This window comes from Lacerta agilis, chromosome 1, assembly GCF_009819535.1.
Source record: "Lacerta agilis isolate rLacAgi1 chromosome 1, rLacAgi1.pri, whole genome shotgun sequence".
NCBI lineage: Eukaryota > Metazoa > Chordata > Lepidosauria > Squamata > Lacertidae > Lacerta > Lacerta agilis.
In genome coordinates this window covers 71,981,111-71,995,016 of record NC_046312.1, presented here as the reverse complement: position 1 = coordinate 71,995,016, position 13,906 = coordinate 71,981,111, and the positions used below count along the sequence as shown (strand labels likewise).

Genomic DNA, 13,906 nt, shown 5'->3' with positions numbered 1-13,906 from the left:
TGTCTCAAATGTACACATCTCATCTTAACAGCAGCTTACGTTTTCAAATCAGATGGAAGCTGGTGTGAAGGGAAACACATCAAAGACGAGTATTCCTCGAGAAACTGCAGGATACATGTGGATTGTGGCCAATGTGTTGTGTACATGGCTTCAGACACCAGCAGCAGGAATCAAAGGTAAGACGTGCACAGCCTTAACTTGTGGTTTTGCCTACCACCCAACTCTGTGGACCTCAGTTTAATCGCCAAGAAGTGTTCTCTTTCGTTACTCTGTTTTGAAGCTTCCAAATAACATTACATTGTAATCGTACCTATCTACTTCCTTGGGGAAAAGCAGTGTCCTTTCAGAATCCGGGCTGTCAAGGTCTTTAAATGATTCTGGCTCCTGGGCTGATTGTGTTTCCTCACTGCAAAGGAATTGATTTACTGAAAGATATTGGAAAGCAGTTTTTCACTCCTGAGGTGAGGGGAGACTTTCAGTGCAGAGCTAAGCTTGATACATCAAGCTAAGATAGCATAAACCACTTGCAATTATCCTTTGGTCATGGGGGAGGGGAGAGCAGGGTCATGTGCACCATACCTGCTCCTGATCTCCACATGTTCAACTGAAGATCACTACAGAGGCTATATTTGTACAACTGTGTGTATGTAGGGATCTCTCTCTAGGTGTTCCTTTGGTTCCCCTCCACATGCACTCCAAGAAGGATTTCTGTGATCTTCTGACTGTCACTTATCATAGAGATGATTCTCCTCCACCCCGTAAGATGGAGTTTAAAGTGCTAAAAAGGGACAGGGATTCTGCAGCTCTCCATATGTTGTTGGACTACAACTCCCATCATCCCTACCCGTTGGCCATGCTGCCTGGTACTAATTGGAGTCGTGATCCATCAACATCTGGAGGGCTACAGTTTCCTCATCCCTGGGAGAAATGAATAAAAAGTAATGTATTTCTCTAACATTTAGAAGTGACAGTTGACTACTTTGTATGAATTTCTGACTTGAACGCTGTAATATTTAGGAAGGTTGGCTTTCCAATAAGACACAAAATTATCCTACTGGAAAGCCTGTCCCCCGAAAGCTCATACCAAGAACAAACTTAGTTGGTCTTGGTGCTACTGGAAGGATTTTTTGATTTTATACTTTGTTTTGACTATGGCAGACCAACACGGCTACCTACCTGTAACTTAAATACTTCTGATATAGTTAATAGGTAACTAAACTGAATCTACTTAGAGGCAGAGACATGGGAGACATTACTCATAATCCAGTTAAAACTCCAGCCTAGTGTCATAAATGTTGTGTCTTTCCTTCATTCATTTTGGTTTAAATGAGTTTGTGTATCAAACTGAAATAGGTTCTAGAATCTAGATATTTACAAAAGAGAAAGAGAAGAGGCCAGGAGCTGGTGGACATTGATAGATGAGAATGTACAAGCAATTGAGATAATGTCTGGTTTGGCACCTAGTATGCTGTTAAGAGTGAAAAACAGACACTGATAGCACAAGACTCTGCACGAAGTACCCATCATTCTTCCATTTGGGCAGAATAATCGTACTTTTGAGATATGGGATTTGAAAACAGTTGCCACCTTTTTTTCTCCGTGGCAGAGACTGAAAAAGTAGCATGACATGCGGATATTAAATTGGTGCAACTTCCTACACGATCACATCTGCATTCAAGGAAGAGATTTAGGGTACTTCCAGTGTTTTCCACAGTGTCTACACTATGCCAGTCTACTTCTGCTCCCAGTTTAATCCGGGTTTACTCTTTCTGTGGAAAATCCAATACTTCATTTTAAAACTGCTGCCAGCGACCAACTTGTGACACCTGAATTACCTGTTTGCAGTATTCAGGCCCTATCTGGGAGAATCCTCACTAGATGAACGTTTGCCTGTCATTCTGGTTTTAGATTTAAGAAGGATATTTTTCTGTCACCACTATTTGTTGTCAAATACAACCTGTTTCCTACTATCTCTTCTTCCCCATGCAAAAGATCCCTATGGTTCTTACCTGAAAGATATCAAATTCGTATAGATCAGGAAAGGGCACCCAAATCCACAGATTAGCTTCAGGATTGGGGTGGATGTTGACATATCTCCCCACCAAATTTTTGTTAGAAAAGCCTGGAATTTGGGACAAAATGATGCAGTGTTGACATGATACAATGAGTAAATACCACTACCCAGATGTTGTTGGACTAAAACTCTAATCAACCCCAGCCAGCAAGGCAAGTGGTCAGGGTTCCAACAACATCTGAAGAGCTACAGGTTCTCCACCCCTTACTGGACATAATTGTTGTTTTTGTTGTCATTTAGTCGTCTCCGACTCTTTGTGACCCCATGAACCAGAGCACGCCAGGCACTCCTGAACATTACACCAGAATAAAAACCAGAATTCTAATGACCCCCTTAAATTAGAAAATTTTCTTGGGCCACACTTAACTTCTGGTTTGGTGACATCTTTAGAAGAGGACCACCCTTGGATTTTACTCACCTGCACCCCATCGTGAGCAAAGAAAGACTTGGTATCTGCTTCTGTAGCCAAGTGGAGACAAGTCGTTTTGCTCCAGTACCGGTTCCTCCTCACCAACAAAGCAAAAGCTCGGTCTTCACTATTGTGGTAGCATTCACTGAACAATTCTACCAGGGGGGGGGGGAATAGGTGTGCAGGTTCAAGAAAAGAGAATGATACATAGAGAAAGCTAGACATATTCATATGTATGTGTTTTAAGTACTAGAGATGTTTATACAGAAAAAAACGAGAGAATCCTTGTATGTGTTTGTCTTGTTTACTGTATATAACTTTCAGCTCTGCTTTAACTGCAGAGATGCATTTGGTACGTGATGGTGTTTGATACTTTATGACACACACACCCTCCACAGACACCCCCCCCCACACACACTAAGATTAGCTGTTTCCATATTGGCAATTACTGGCAAAAATGAAACACGAAAAACAGCATGATATCCAAACAGCATGGGTTACAGTTATTAGCCTATCTGAAGGAGGCATCCTCCTCCCAGCAACACAGTCAGAGCAGAGGAATGCACACAGCTGAAGAATGAAAAGGCAGCTGGCGGCATTTTCTGGAAGAGTCCCAGACTGAGAGAGTGAGAGAAAGCAGATAGAGGGGGATAGTTTTGAGGACAAGGAAGAGTGGAGACGTTGCAAAAGGAATTGGCTGCGCGGAAGGAAATTAGGGGGTGGAGGACAGTGACAGAAGGGAAAGCGAGTGGGAAGCTATAACGCAGAAGGGGAGGAAGAGAAGTAGTAGGTGTTAATAAAGAAAGTCTGGGGGCCAAGTAGCCTCCAGCGGTCGCCTTCAGGAAGTTGAGATAGGATTCCATAAGGCAGGGAACCTATACTAAAGGAATCCCTGGAGTGGAGAGGGAGAAAGAGTTTATGCTTTGCTTTTTGAAGTTTCCCAGCTTTTATTAATGAAGATACACAAAGGGAAGTGATGGATGGAAAATGAAGGGCTCTGCGTGAGGGGCAGGGTACAGAGGACCTCCCAGGGTGGGAGGCTGGGTGGAACAGGGTGGGGAGATGGAGATGATATTTTTATTTCAATGAACGTGAATCCCGAATGCTAAACTGAAAGAAGCATTCACAGCAAAACCCTAAAATGTTAAAGACTGTGCTCTTTGGTATTGCATTCAATGAAATGACTAACATTGGGAGGTACAACAACGTCTTAAACCTGGCTAGTTCTTTGAAGTCTGAAATTTGCCCCCCCCCCCAAAAAAAAATCACTTTTGCACACTTCTATGTTTCTTGCTTTATTTTAAGAAGGAAGTTCTCAAAGTACCTACATTCCACTCTGAACAATAGCAGGAAATAATGCACATCTTGTAAGAGGGGTTTCGTTTTTTGTGAGGGGCTGAAAGAATGTAGAGGAAACAGCCGTGACTAGGCCAGAGGTGGGAGAGAACAGATGGGCAGCTAGTTACCCTGTCTCCTCAAAAAGCTGGAAAGGTCTAAAATGTCAGCACACACATGGTGCATGCACATAATTGGGGGGGGGGAGCACAGCTCAGTATTAGAGCACATGCCTGGCATGCAGATGATATCATACTCAACCCTTGGCATATTCCATTAAAAAGATCACATAGGAGAGGATGGGAAAGACCCTGGAGAGCCATTGCAAGAGAGTAAATAGCTCTGGACTGTATCAGGGAAGGGACACCAGTGGTCGTCTAGGTGTTCATAGAATTATCAAATCATTGAATTGTAGAGTTGGAAGGGACCACAAGGGTCATCTAGTCCAACCCCCTGCAATGCAGGGTTTTTTGCCCAATGTAGAGCTTGAACCCACAACTCTGAAATTAAGCCTCATGCTTACCGACTGAGCTATCCAGAAGGAACATGTTGTTGGACTACAACTCCCATCATTGCTGACCATTGGCCAAGCTGGCTGGGGCTGATGGGATCTGGAGCCCAAGAATAACATCTAGAGGGCCAGAGGACTAGATGCACAAATAGTTTGTTCTGGTATAAGGCAGTCTCCATCCCAAGTGAGACAACTGATACATCTCATCATCTCCAGTCACCACTTGCCTAATCTCAGGCAGGGGCACTTGGAGGAGTGCTGCCTTGGATAATATTACAGTCCAGACAGGTTCAGCTGGAAGGAGGTGGTCCTGGCGCCAAGCTATATAGGTGATTATAGACTAGGACCAGCACTTTGGATTGTATCTGAAAATTTACAGATAGCAATTAATGTCATAGGCCAGGAGCCAGCTTTGCCTGCTGAACAGCAGCTTGAAGGGGGAGAAGGCAGAGTGATTCCACCTGCAACTGATCAGCCTTCAAGGACTCAGAGGAGAAGGCGATGATGAGAGCCAGCTGGCTTCAGCCTTCTTAAGCAGAACTTCCAGCAGCAGCAAGTTGCTGGTAACGCTTGTAGTTCGTGGCCCTACATTGCTGCTTCCTGCTTGTCTTGACCCTTGACCCCAGGATCATTGGATTCCCTGATCCCTGGACCATCTGACCACATGGATTGCTGTTCACCTGACCCTAGGACTTTGGACGCTGACTCTGCCTCCAGGCAAGTACACCTCTGAGAGTCTTCTGGCTGCTCAGAAGCTCTGCCCGTTGTTACTCAGCAATGAGACTACGATAATTAAGCTCTTTTAGAAGCGGCAAGAGATGTTCCCAGTGGTGCCTGTCCGTCAGTAGGCAAAATGCTACATTTTGAACTAGCTGAAGTTTTTGAGAAGAACCCCATGCACAGTCCATCACAATAATCGATCCCAGGTGTTACTAGGGCTATCAGTAATGTTGCATTCCCTGTCCAGAAGGGGTTATCAACTAGCCCATGAAAGGCAAAAACTTGTGCCCTGATGTTAATGGTGAGTGGTTTGTCTGACTGGGAGAGCTACGATCCAGTGAATTCTCATAAAAGCATGCCACCTTTGTATCTTGCTCAGAGTTTTAATTACTTTGAGAGATGACATTTGTCCTGCTCCATTGCAGAGATACTTTGCAGAGAGAGTCTTTATTTCCCCTGTTCAGATACCTATTACAGGAAGGCAAACACTCAAATCGCCATTTGATGCTGTTGGGTCACCTCCTGGCTATCGGTACTTTGCAGAGGTTCAAGCAGTTTGGACAGTTAAAAGTGGATGGAATCATTGTGGCCTCATCTGCACTAAACCTTTAAAGCTGCCACAATGAACAAGTGTGGAACAAGGGTAATACTGGACTTGTAAAAATACATTTGGTCGGGATGCCCAGACAAGTTTTAAATGGTTGACACTGTATAGGCTTACCCACAGCAAGCTGCTCATATTTTGCCTCTTTCATTTTGCGGACGACTTCAGCTTCTTTCTCCAGGTGGGACATCTCTCGGAGGATTTTGCAAGCTGCCAGGGCTGCAGCCACACCTTCCTGACCCTGTGGTGGGGGAACCATGTAAAATCACATCCGAATCTTAAGAGGTGATTAAAAACAATAGCATCTCCTTGAGACTCCACCTGCCCTGTTTATTTCACATTTCCCAATGACTTGGTCTATACTGAGCAGTAAGCACCATTACAAGAGTGGCTAGGGAAACCCAGAATATAAATGATGATGATGATGATGATGATGATGATATTACAATCACATTGTGAATACTTCTGGAAGGGCAATCCTTTTAATCTGTTCCAGCAAAACCCCCAAAGCATCTTTAAGACCCAGACATTTGTTATCGCATAAACTCCCCCACTCCCAATTAGATCCCACTGCATTAAATAATGAAAAAGGTGCTTGCTGAAAAGGCAAAAAGCTTTTCCAAGGTAGCATAATAAGCAGCTCAAAAATGTTTTCCTTTCTTGAAATGAACATTTTTTAACAATTAGTGCTATTCTGGTCTAGCAGATTGGGCTTAAATTTCTGGCTAGCCTTGAAGTCCCAGGGAGGCTGTGGGCCAAGGCACATCCTTTCAACATGGGAACAAACAGGATAAGGGCTTTTTTGCATTGTAAACAGTGTGATACGAATGAATATGAGAATGCAGAGAAGGTCAATGGGAGAAGAGTTCATGAGAGACAATGAGAAACACGGCAGGTGAAGGAGGAATGCTGCAAGTAAGGAATGTGCTCGCAAGTGAGGCAAATGTCAACAGAGAACCTGCACAAACAACGCCGACACCAAACCCTGCATATATTAAGTAAAATAGAAACATAGTCACCCCACCCCACCCCACCCACCTCTTTCCCCCTTTTCTTCCTAATGTCTCAACAAACGAAATTGATTTGTAAAAATGTTACATGGAAAAAATACGAGAGAGACATTGCACTACCTTTGTAAATCAAGAAAATCTTAAATAAATAAAAAATGCAAATGTCCCCCCCCACACACACACACATTGACAATTTCCAGGCATTTATAGAAGTGGTTTCAATCACTTAAAGATTATTTAAGTCTAACATGGGAAACACGCGAACAATTTACTTGATTCAGCTTCATTTTCCTTCTAAGTGATGTGAAAAGGAAATTTGTGTTGGGGGCTTCTCACAATAAATGCTTTCCTGCCCCAAAGAAACTCATGAAGGCGAATTCTTCAAAGCACTGCATTACTCCCATCTAGTCCTATGTGGGGTGTCAGTTTGGTTTTTTGCTGTGCCTGAGGACCCTGCTTTTAAGGGAGTTATTTAGAATGCCTGGGGGGAGTGGGGGTTGTTTTTTCTTTTTAAAGACACAGTTGCTGCCCAGAATGGACTCTCAAAGGTGGGCTCTTTGGATTCTTGGTGGGCTGGATTATTGCCCCATGCTTTCTAAGTACTCTATAGGCTGTATAGCTCAGTTGGTTAGAGTGTGGCTATCTCATTGCTGCCATCAATATTAATGTATTTAGGGTGCTGCATATAGGGCTTCCCTTTTACGAGAGGAAACAGAATGTGTTTATCCCTTTATGCCTTAGTTGTGGGGAAACAGAAATGTCAGGTTTCCTGCTTGGTCCACCATAGGTTTATCCCTCACTTTCCAGTAAGGTTTCTGATTCTTTCATCCAACCTGCTACCCAGGGATTGTGCTTGTCCCCAGATACAATGACTTAATAGCAAATAACACCTTTTGCCCTGAGAAGGTCCACGCATTAATTCCTAGCATCTCAATTTAAAAGGAGCCCCACATAGAGCACATTGCAGTAATCCAAACAAGAGATAACCAGAGCATGCACCACTCTGGCGAGACAGTCCAAAGGCTGGTAGGGTCTCAGCCTGCGTACCAGATGGAGCTGATAAACAGCTGCCCTGGACACAGAATTAACCTGCGCCTCCATAGACAGCTGCGAGTCCAAAATGACTCCCAGGCTGCGCACCTGGTCCTTCAGGGGCACAGTTAACCCATTCAGGACCAGGGAGTCTTCCACACCTGCCCACCTCCTGTCTCCCCAAAACAGTACTTCTGTCTTGTCAGGATTCAACCTCAGTCTGTTAGCCGCCATCAGCCTCCAGACACAAACAAAGCAATAATGATAGCCTCCATAGTAAAGAGTCCATTTTGAATTCCTGAAGGGGAGGTATCCAAGTTCCCTCTCCCCACCAGTAGCTTCTATTTGCCCCTCAGATAAAATACGGGTAAGCAGGTAAAATGAGCATTTGAAATCTGTAGCACTGCACTATGAAGCTTACCATCGCCCAGAAGTAGTACGCCATCTTGTGTCGGTTTTGAAGTACTGCCCATAAGAATAAATCTCTCCAAGGATTTTCGCTTTTCTGATTCATATCCAAAGGGCTCGGTACCCTTTTTGCACTTATCTTATCCTAAACGAGCAAATAACTTGTTATAATGCAATCTTGTATACCTGGAACTTCCCTAAGTGGATCTTTCTATTTGCAGGCAAACGTTATGATCCTAAGCATTAAATAATGAAAACAATTTTCAAAAGTAGGAGAGACTTCCTGCTCTTGAGCAACCCTTCACAAGGATCTTCTCCGTGTCACAGCAATTAGCTACAGAGGACATCAAAGCATGCTTAGAAGGATGCACAGCACACCGAACTGCCGCCATCTATTAATTGTGATGTACCAGATCATAGGTTGTGGAGAGGTCTGAATAACTGGAACGGCATCCCCCTGTTCCATGCACTGTAATGTAGGATAGGGGACATATCCTTTAAAACGAATGATGCTCTTCGAGTTAAGGAACATCTGGAAACATATAGGCAACCTCTATCAATATGTTTTGTATCCTTTTAGAAAGATAATGCATCTCTGAGTTTTCAGGCAAATTTTATGCTCCCCAATTGTCCGGATGAAACCACTGCATAGCATTTTTATCTGTACCAGTTGAAAGCCCCCAAATGGCACCTCTGACTGTGCTGAATGCAAAACCAAAGAGCTCCCAGCTCCCTTAAACAAGCCTCTTGGATTTTGTATTTTTGTTTTTGGCAGTACCCTGAGATAATTTATTCACTGTCACTGCTGAGTTAAAGGCGCACTGTGTCCTGGAAACAAATGAATAGGTATGAGAACATCCTGACTGAAAGACATTGTGCAAAGAAGTTGCAATTAGCCCTATGACCCAGCTTTCTGTTATATCAGATTTTTATTTGGTTTTGGCAACAAGAGTACACTTTTCAGCAGACACTAATTAATGGTGGTTCATTAAAATTCAAGCAAGTCATCTAGGCTAGTACATAAATCAAGGCTCAACTGTTCAACCCCTTTACTGCTTTCTTTATGCTGAGAGAGAGAGAGAAAAAAAGTAAGCATTTTGATGGTTACATTTCCCAATGAAAGCACCACATCAGTATCTGATTCCTGATTTTGGATTTTATACCTTCACTACCCCATGATGTATCTTTCAATATGGTCAAACAGGAGCGTTCTGATTGCATTTTTGTCCTTTGGACAATATTCTAAACCCTGGTCCAGAAGTCACAGTGTGATATTTTATCAATACATTGAAGAGGTAAGATATGTCAAGGTGTAAGATAAGCTATTCTGCAGTTGCTACACCATTTTATTAAAAAATAGTTTGGGTACATGCCCTAACATAGGAAAGGAGAAATGCATAGAAATCGACAAACAATACAGGTGTGTGGTGTGGAATTTTCATATTCACTAATAGCATCACATAAAAATATCCAATAGTTATCCATTACAACCGGGCAACCGCAATCCAGGCAAAAACAATAACATTGGAGTTGCTATCTGGTGGGGAATACTGCAAACTCTAGACCAGGGATGGGGAACCTGTGCCCCTCCAGGTGGACTCCAACTCCCATCAGCCCTGGACAGCATGGCCAATGGTCAGGGATGATGTGAACCACCTTTTTTGAGGGCCACAGGCTGCCCTTCCCAGCCCTAGAAGGAAGAAAATTGTGAAAGTGGGCATTGTCCAAGTTTTTGATGCCTCCCTCATTTTACAGGTTTCAATGACTCAGGCCATTTCACCAGTGATTTGATTTGTGAGCACAGCAGCTTGTCTGTGGCTTCTTGGACCTGAAAATAATGGAATTGTGTGGTGTGCCAGTGGTTATATACTGGGTCCCAAAGGGCCTTGCCTTGTGTTCAACACTCCCTATGTTTTTGAGAAACTTACAGCTTTCTTCTTGCTTCCAGATTTAGGGTCTTGGTAGAAACCTCTGCATGCATCATGAAGGAAGTCCTTCAGCACCCTGGAAACCTCATGAAGAGTGAAGAGAGGGCAAGTGTCGATTGCTTCCTTGTGCTGTTGACCACTCATCCCTGCCAAGGTGAGTCTGCTTTCCTCGTGTTTTTTAAGCAGAAGCGAATAGAGGAGACACTTTGGCGAGATGGTACAGTAGAGTCTCTGAAGACGGCTGTAGGTCAGGAAGTCATACATGTTGGCCCCGTTATCAATGAACAACTTGACAAATTCAGGCTTGTCATTTACCAGGGCATCCATCATCACTTCCTCTAGGTCACATGACTGAGTTTGCAAGAAAGGAAAAGGAAATTCCATTGCAGTTGTTGATATTAGCATTAGGAATTGTGGCATTCTTGCCACATGCAAACCTGAGCAAGGAGGTCCGTTGGACCAGACAGACAAAAACAAGGTAAAGAAAACCTTACATCTTGGCACATTTCAATCTGCCACAGAAAGCATACTGTACAAACCCTGTTAAATAGCTTCTGGACTGGACCAGTTTACCATACAACAATTTTGCACCAAAGGAGCAATATGCAGATAATGTACTGTACTACCTTATGACTGTTCATTCATCAGGTTAAGTGAGCTGACTTGCATTGCACCCTGAGTGAGCCATTACATGGCTAAGAATAGAAACAATCAATATGCTTAGGATATGAGCTTTTTGTCCTTCACTGCTCAATTAGGTACTGGTCTAGACATTGCATGCACTATGTGGACTGGTCTGCATCCCTATGGCAAATCCCCCTGGCAGTGTTCTCTGGTAGAACCAATGGTATGAGCTGTGGCTCTCATACATTGAGCCCACACCCTGATCCACATCCCAGGTATTAAGTGGTGAGACCAGGGCCGGATTTAGGTTTGATGAGGCCCTAAGCTACTGAAGGTAATTTGTCAACAACAAATTGTCACTGTTTTTTGTGTTGAATATATGCTATATGGTAACTTATTAGGTCCATACACAACACAAAACATTGTTGCTGTGTGTAGGTTTTATTTTATTTTTATCTTATATTTTGGAAATGTACATCCAGTTTTTTTCCCTTTACGTTTTTTTTTGGGGGGGGGTCAAGAGAGGGGGGGTCTAAGCTATAGCTTGTTTAACTTATACGTAAATCTGGCACTGGGTGGGACACTCACTATGTGCTTTGCTCAATGAGACTCATCTGGTGGCTACACAAAGATCCTCTTCAGCACCAAGCAAGGACCATTTTATTCTCCCAGGCATTTTAAAACTATGTTTCTTTGCCCTTGAAACAAATGATTTCTGCTGGGTTTCAATCCTGTTATCTCAGTTTGTCCTAGTTTTTGGGCAAGACACTGAATGATTGGTTTGATGTTCTAAATGCTTTAATTAATCTGATAATGTTTCAGTTGAACTCTTGTGTGAGCCACCTAGAGGACTCTGTTGATTCGGCAGTCAAGCATATATTATAAATAAATAAATTGTAATGAAACTGAAAGAGGTCCAGGTCGTTGCTAAAGTTTAAACAGGTCTGATCAGAGTCAGAATTAAGAGATTTAAAGGGGAGCCCTAAATATCCTTCACTGAGTTGCATTTTGGAGGAAAGCTGATTTCTATCACTTATTCTGGAATAAACATTTGGGGAATTTTTATCACAGAAATGCCAGTCGCGGATGTAGATCAACCCTGGGATTCCTGACAGTGGAGTGCTTTGAGGATGCAATGGCATCCGATATGAACACTTCAGGAGTTAATCTTAGGTCCTTTTCAGCTGTTCAACTTTTAGATTACTTCTTCAGGATGGGTGAAGAAGATTACTCATGTGCATAACTCAAAAACTTCATTCACCAGCAGATGCTAAAGTTACCAACTTTAGTATAAGCAACTCAAGCATGAAAGAAACAAAACAAACTCTACCTTCCATTCAACATCTCCATTGAATATTTCACTCTTAGCTATATCCACTCTGTTCCAGGCCACAGCCAGCTTCAATTCATCCAGGTATTCTTGGGCTTCCTGACTATGACTTTTACAGGCTAACCATAAACATAAAATAAGAATAAATTAATCAAGTGGCTTTAGAATGGATTAACAGGTCAGTCCTATGCATATTTACTCACAAATAAGTCTTACAAGTTCAGTGGGGTTTGCTCTGAAGTATGTGTGCCTAGGACCACAGCCCCAAACCCTCAATAGTTAATAAAATAAAATAAAGCTTTTTTATTTTATTTTATTTTATTTCGAATCCTATTTTCTGAAAGTTTCGAGGTTTGTTTGTTTTTAAAAAACATTTTCACTATATTTAAAGCATTAAAATTCAATGAACCCAACTTGGGAAATGGCACTGAACAAAGTAAATACGAAAAGTTAACTATCAGTTGTCTGTCATTCGTAAGCTTCTACCAGAGTGTGATTGTTTTTCATTGACTTTCTTATTTCATATGACTCCTTTTAGAGTTTAGGGAGAGACTAAATATTTTCCAATTTCAGTGAGCCTTTAGTTTGCAGTGGTCTTATGATTTTACTATTGTTTTATTATTTTTAAATTGTTTGAAATAGAATTGTTTTGTGTATTGGTGGTTTTATCCATATTGTCCACCATTTTGAGTGTCTACAGGAAAAGAAATTTATTAAAGAAATTAAATGAGGTAATACTGGATTAGGGAGTCTTCTTTTTTTTAAATAGACAATATATATAAAAAACATGTTACCTTTAACCAGTGCTTTCAAAATGACTGTATCCAGTTCTTCTGAACCTTCTTGTTCAAAGTTATGCACTGTTAAAAGCTGCTGCTGGACAAGAATGCTCTGGATCTAAAGAGATAAATCAGTTTGGAGTTTCCAATTCCATTATAGTAAAAATAAAGGGTGAAATCCAACAAAATCATTCTCAGAGTTAGCTCACTGACATCAATGGATGTAAATTACATAAAACCTCTGCTTTCAATGCATCTGCTCTAGGACTAACACTAGATATCACCCAAAATATACAAAATACTCGGGCTTCAGTTACAAATCATTCCTTACTAAGGGATATGAGAGTCAGAACCAAAGCAAAGGCCTTTGGGGAACCAGTTTTGCACTCTCTCTCTCTCTCTCTCTCTCACACACACTCTCTCTCTCTCTCTCTCTCTCTCTCTCTCTCTCTCTCTCTCTCTCTCTACAAAGAAGGAGTAGAATCTATATATGAATGGTTGAGGGAGTTGATATGTTTATCCTGGTAAAGAGGAGACTGAGAAGCGATATAATAGCCATCTTCAAATATCTAAAGGGCTGTCACATGGAAGATGCAGCAAGCTTGTTTCCTCCTGCTCTGGAGGCTGGGACCTCTACCAATGGATTCTAGTTATAAGAAAGGAGATTCCAACCAGGGCCATCTTACCCATAGGCACTAGGGGCGCGGGGAACCCGGGAGCCGGGCTCTCAGGGATGCCAGGCTGAGAGTCCAGGGCCTGAGAGCTGAGTCCAGGAAAGAGCCTGCCAGTCAGTCAGAGCGCTGCAGCGAGCTCTTCTGCAGGCAGCTCTGCGCCACAAATTCAGGGGCGACCAAGCCAGCGAGACGCTGAGGCGGCAGGCGGCTCCGCCCTTCTGCGTGCCTGGGACTGGGCAACTGGGGGGGCGGGCGCCGGGTGGATCTTTGCACCCTGGCACCGCATATGCTTAAGACAGCCCTGATTCCAACTAAACATCAGGAAGAATGTTCTGACTGTAAGTGCTGTCTGATAGTGAAACAGACTTCCACGAAAGGTGATGGAACTTCCTTGAAGGTTTTTAAGTAGAGTTTGGATGGCCACCTGTCATGTTTAAGTTACAGTAGTTGAGACTGCTGCATTGCATG

General features: G+C 42.7%; 1 protein-coding gene across 1 annotated transcript in view; it reads right to left on the bottom strand.

The window, feature by feature from the left end:
• TRPM5 (transient receptor potential cation channel subfamily M member 5) overlaps nt 1-13,906 on the bottom strand; it is a 35,513-nt gene that overhangs the window by 9,619 nt on the left and 11,988 nt on the right. Inside the window, exons 9-16 of the mRNA XM_033174220.1 lie at nt 12,780-12,882; nt 11,986-12,104; nt 10,032-10,382; nt 8,117-8,242; nt 5,771-5,894; nt 2,493-2,638; nt 2,010-2,122; nt 311-406 (exon numbers count right to left, since the gene is read on the bottom strand). Of these exons, the coding sequence (XP_033030111.1) occupies nt 311-406; nt 2,010-2,122; nt 2,493-2,638; nt 5,771-5,894; nt 8,117-8,242; nt 10,032-10,382; nt 11,986-12,104; nt 12,780-12,882 (1,178 nt within the window). The remainder of the gene's footprint in view (nt 1-310; nt 407-2,009; nt 2,123-2,492; nt 2,639-5,770; nt 5,895-8,116; nt 8,243-10,031; nt 10,383-11,985; nt 12,105-12,779; nt 12,883-13,906) is intronic.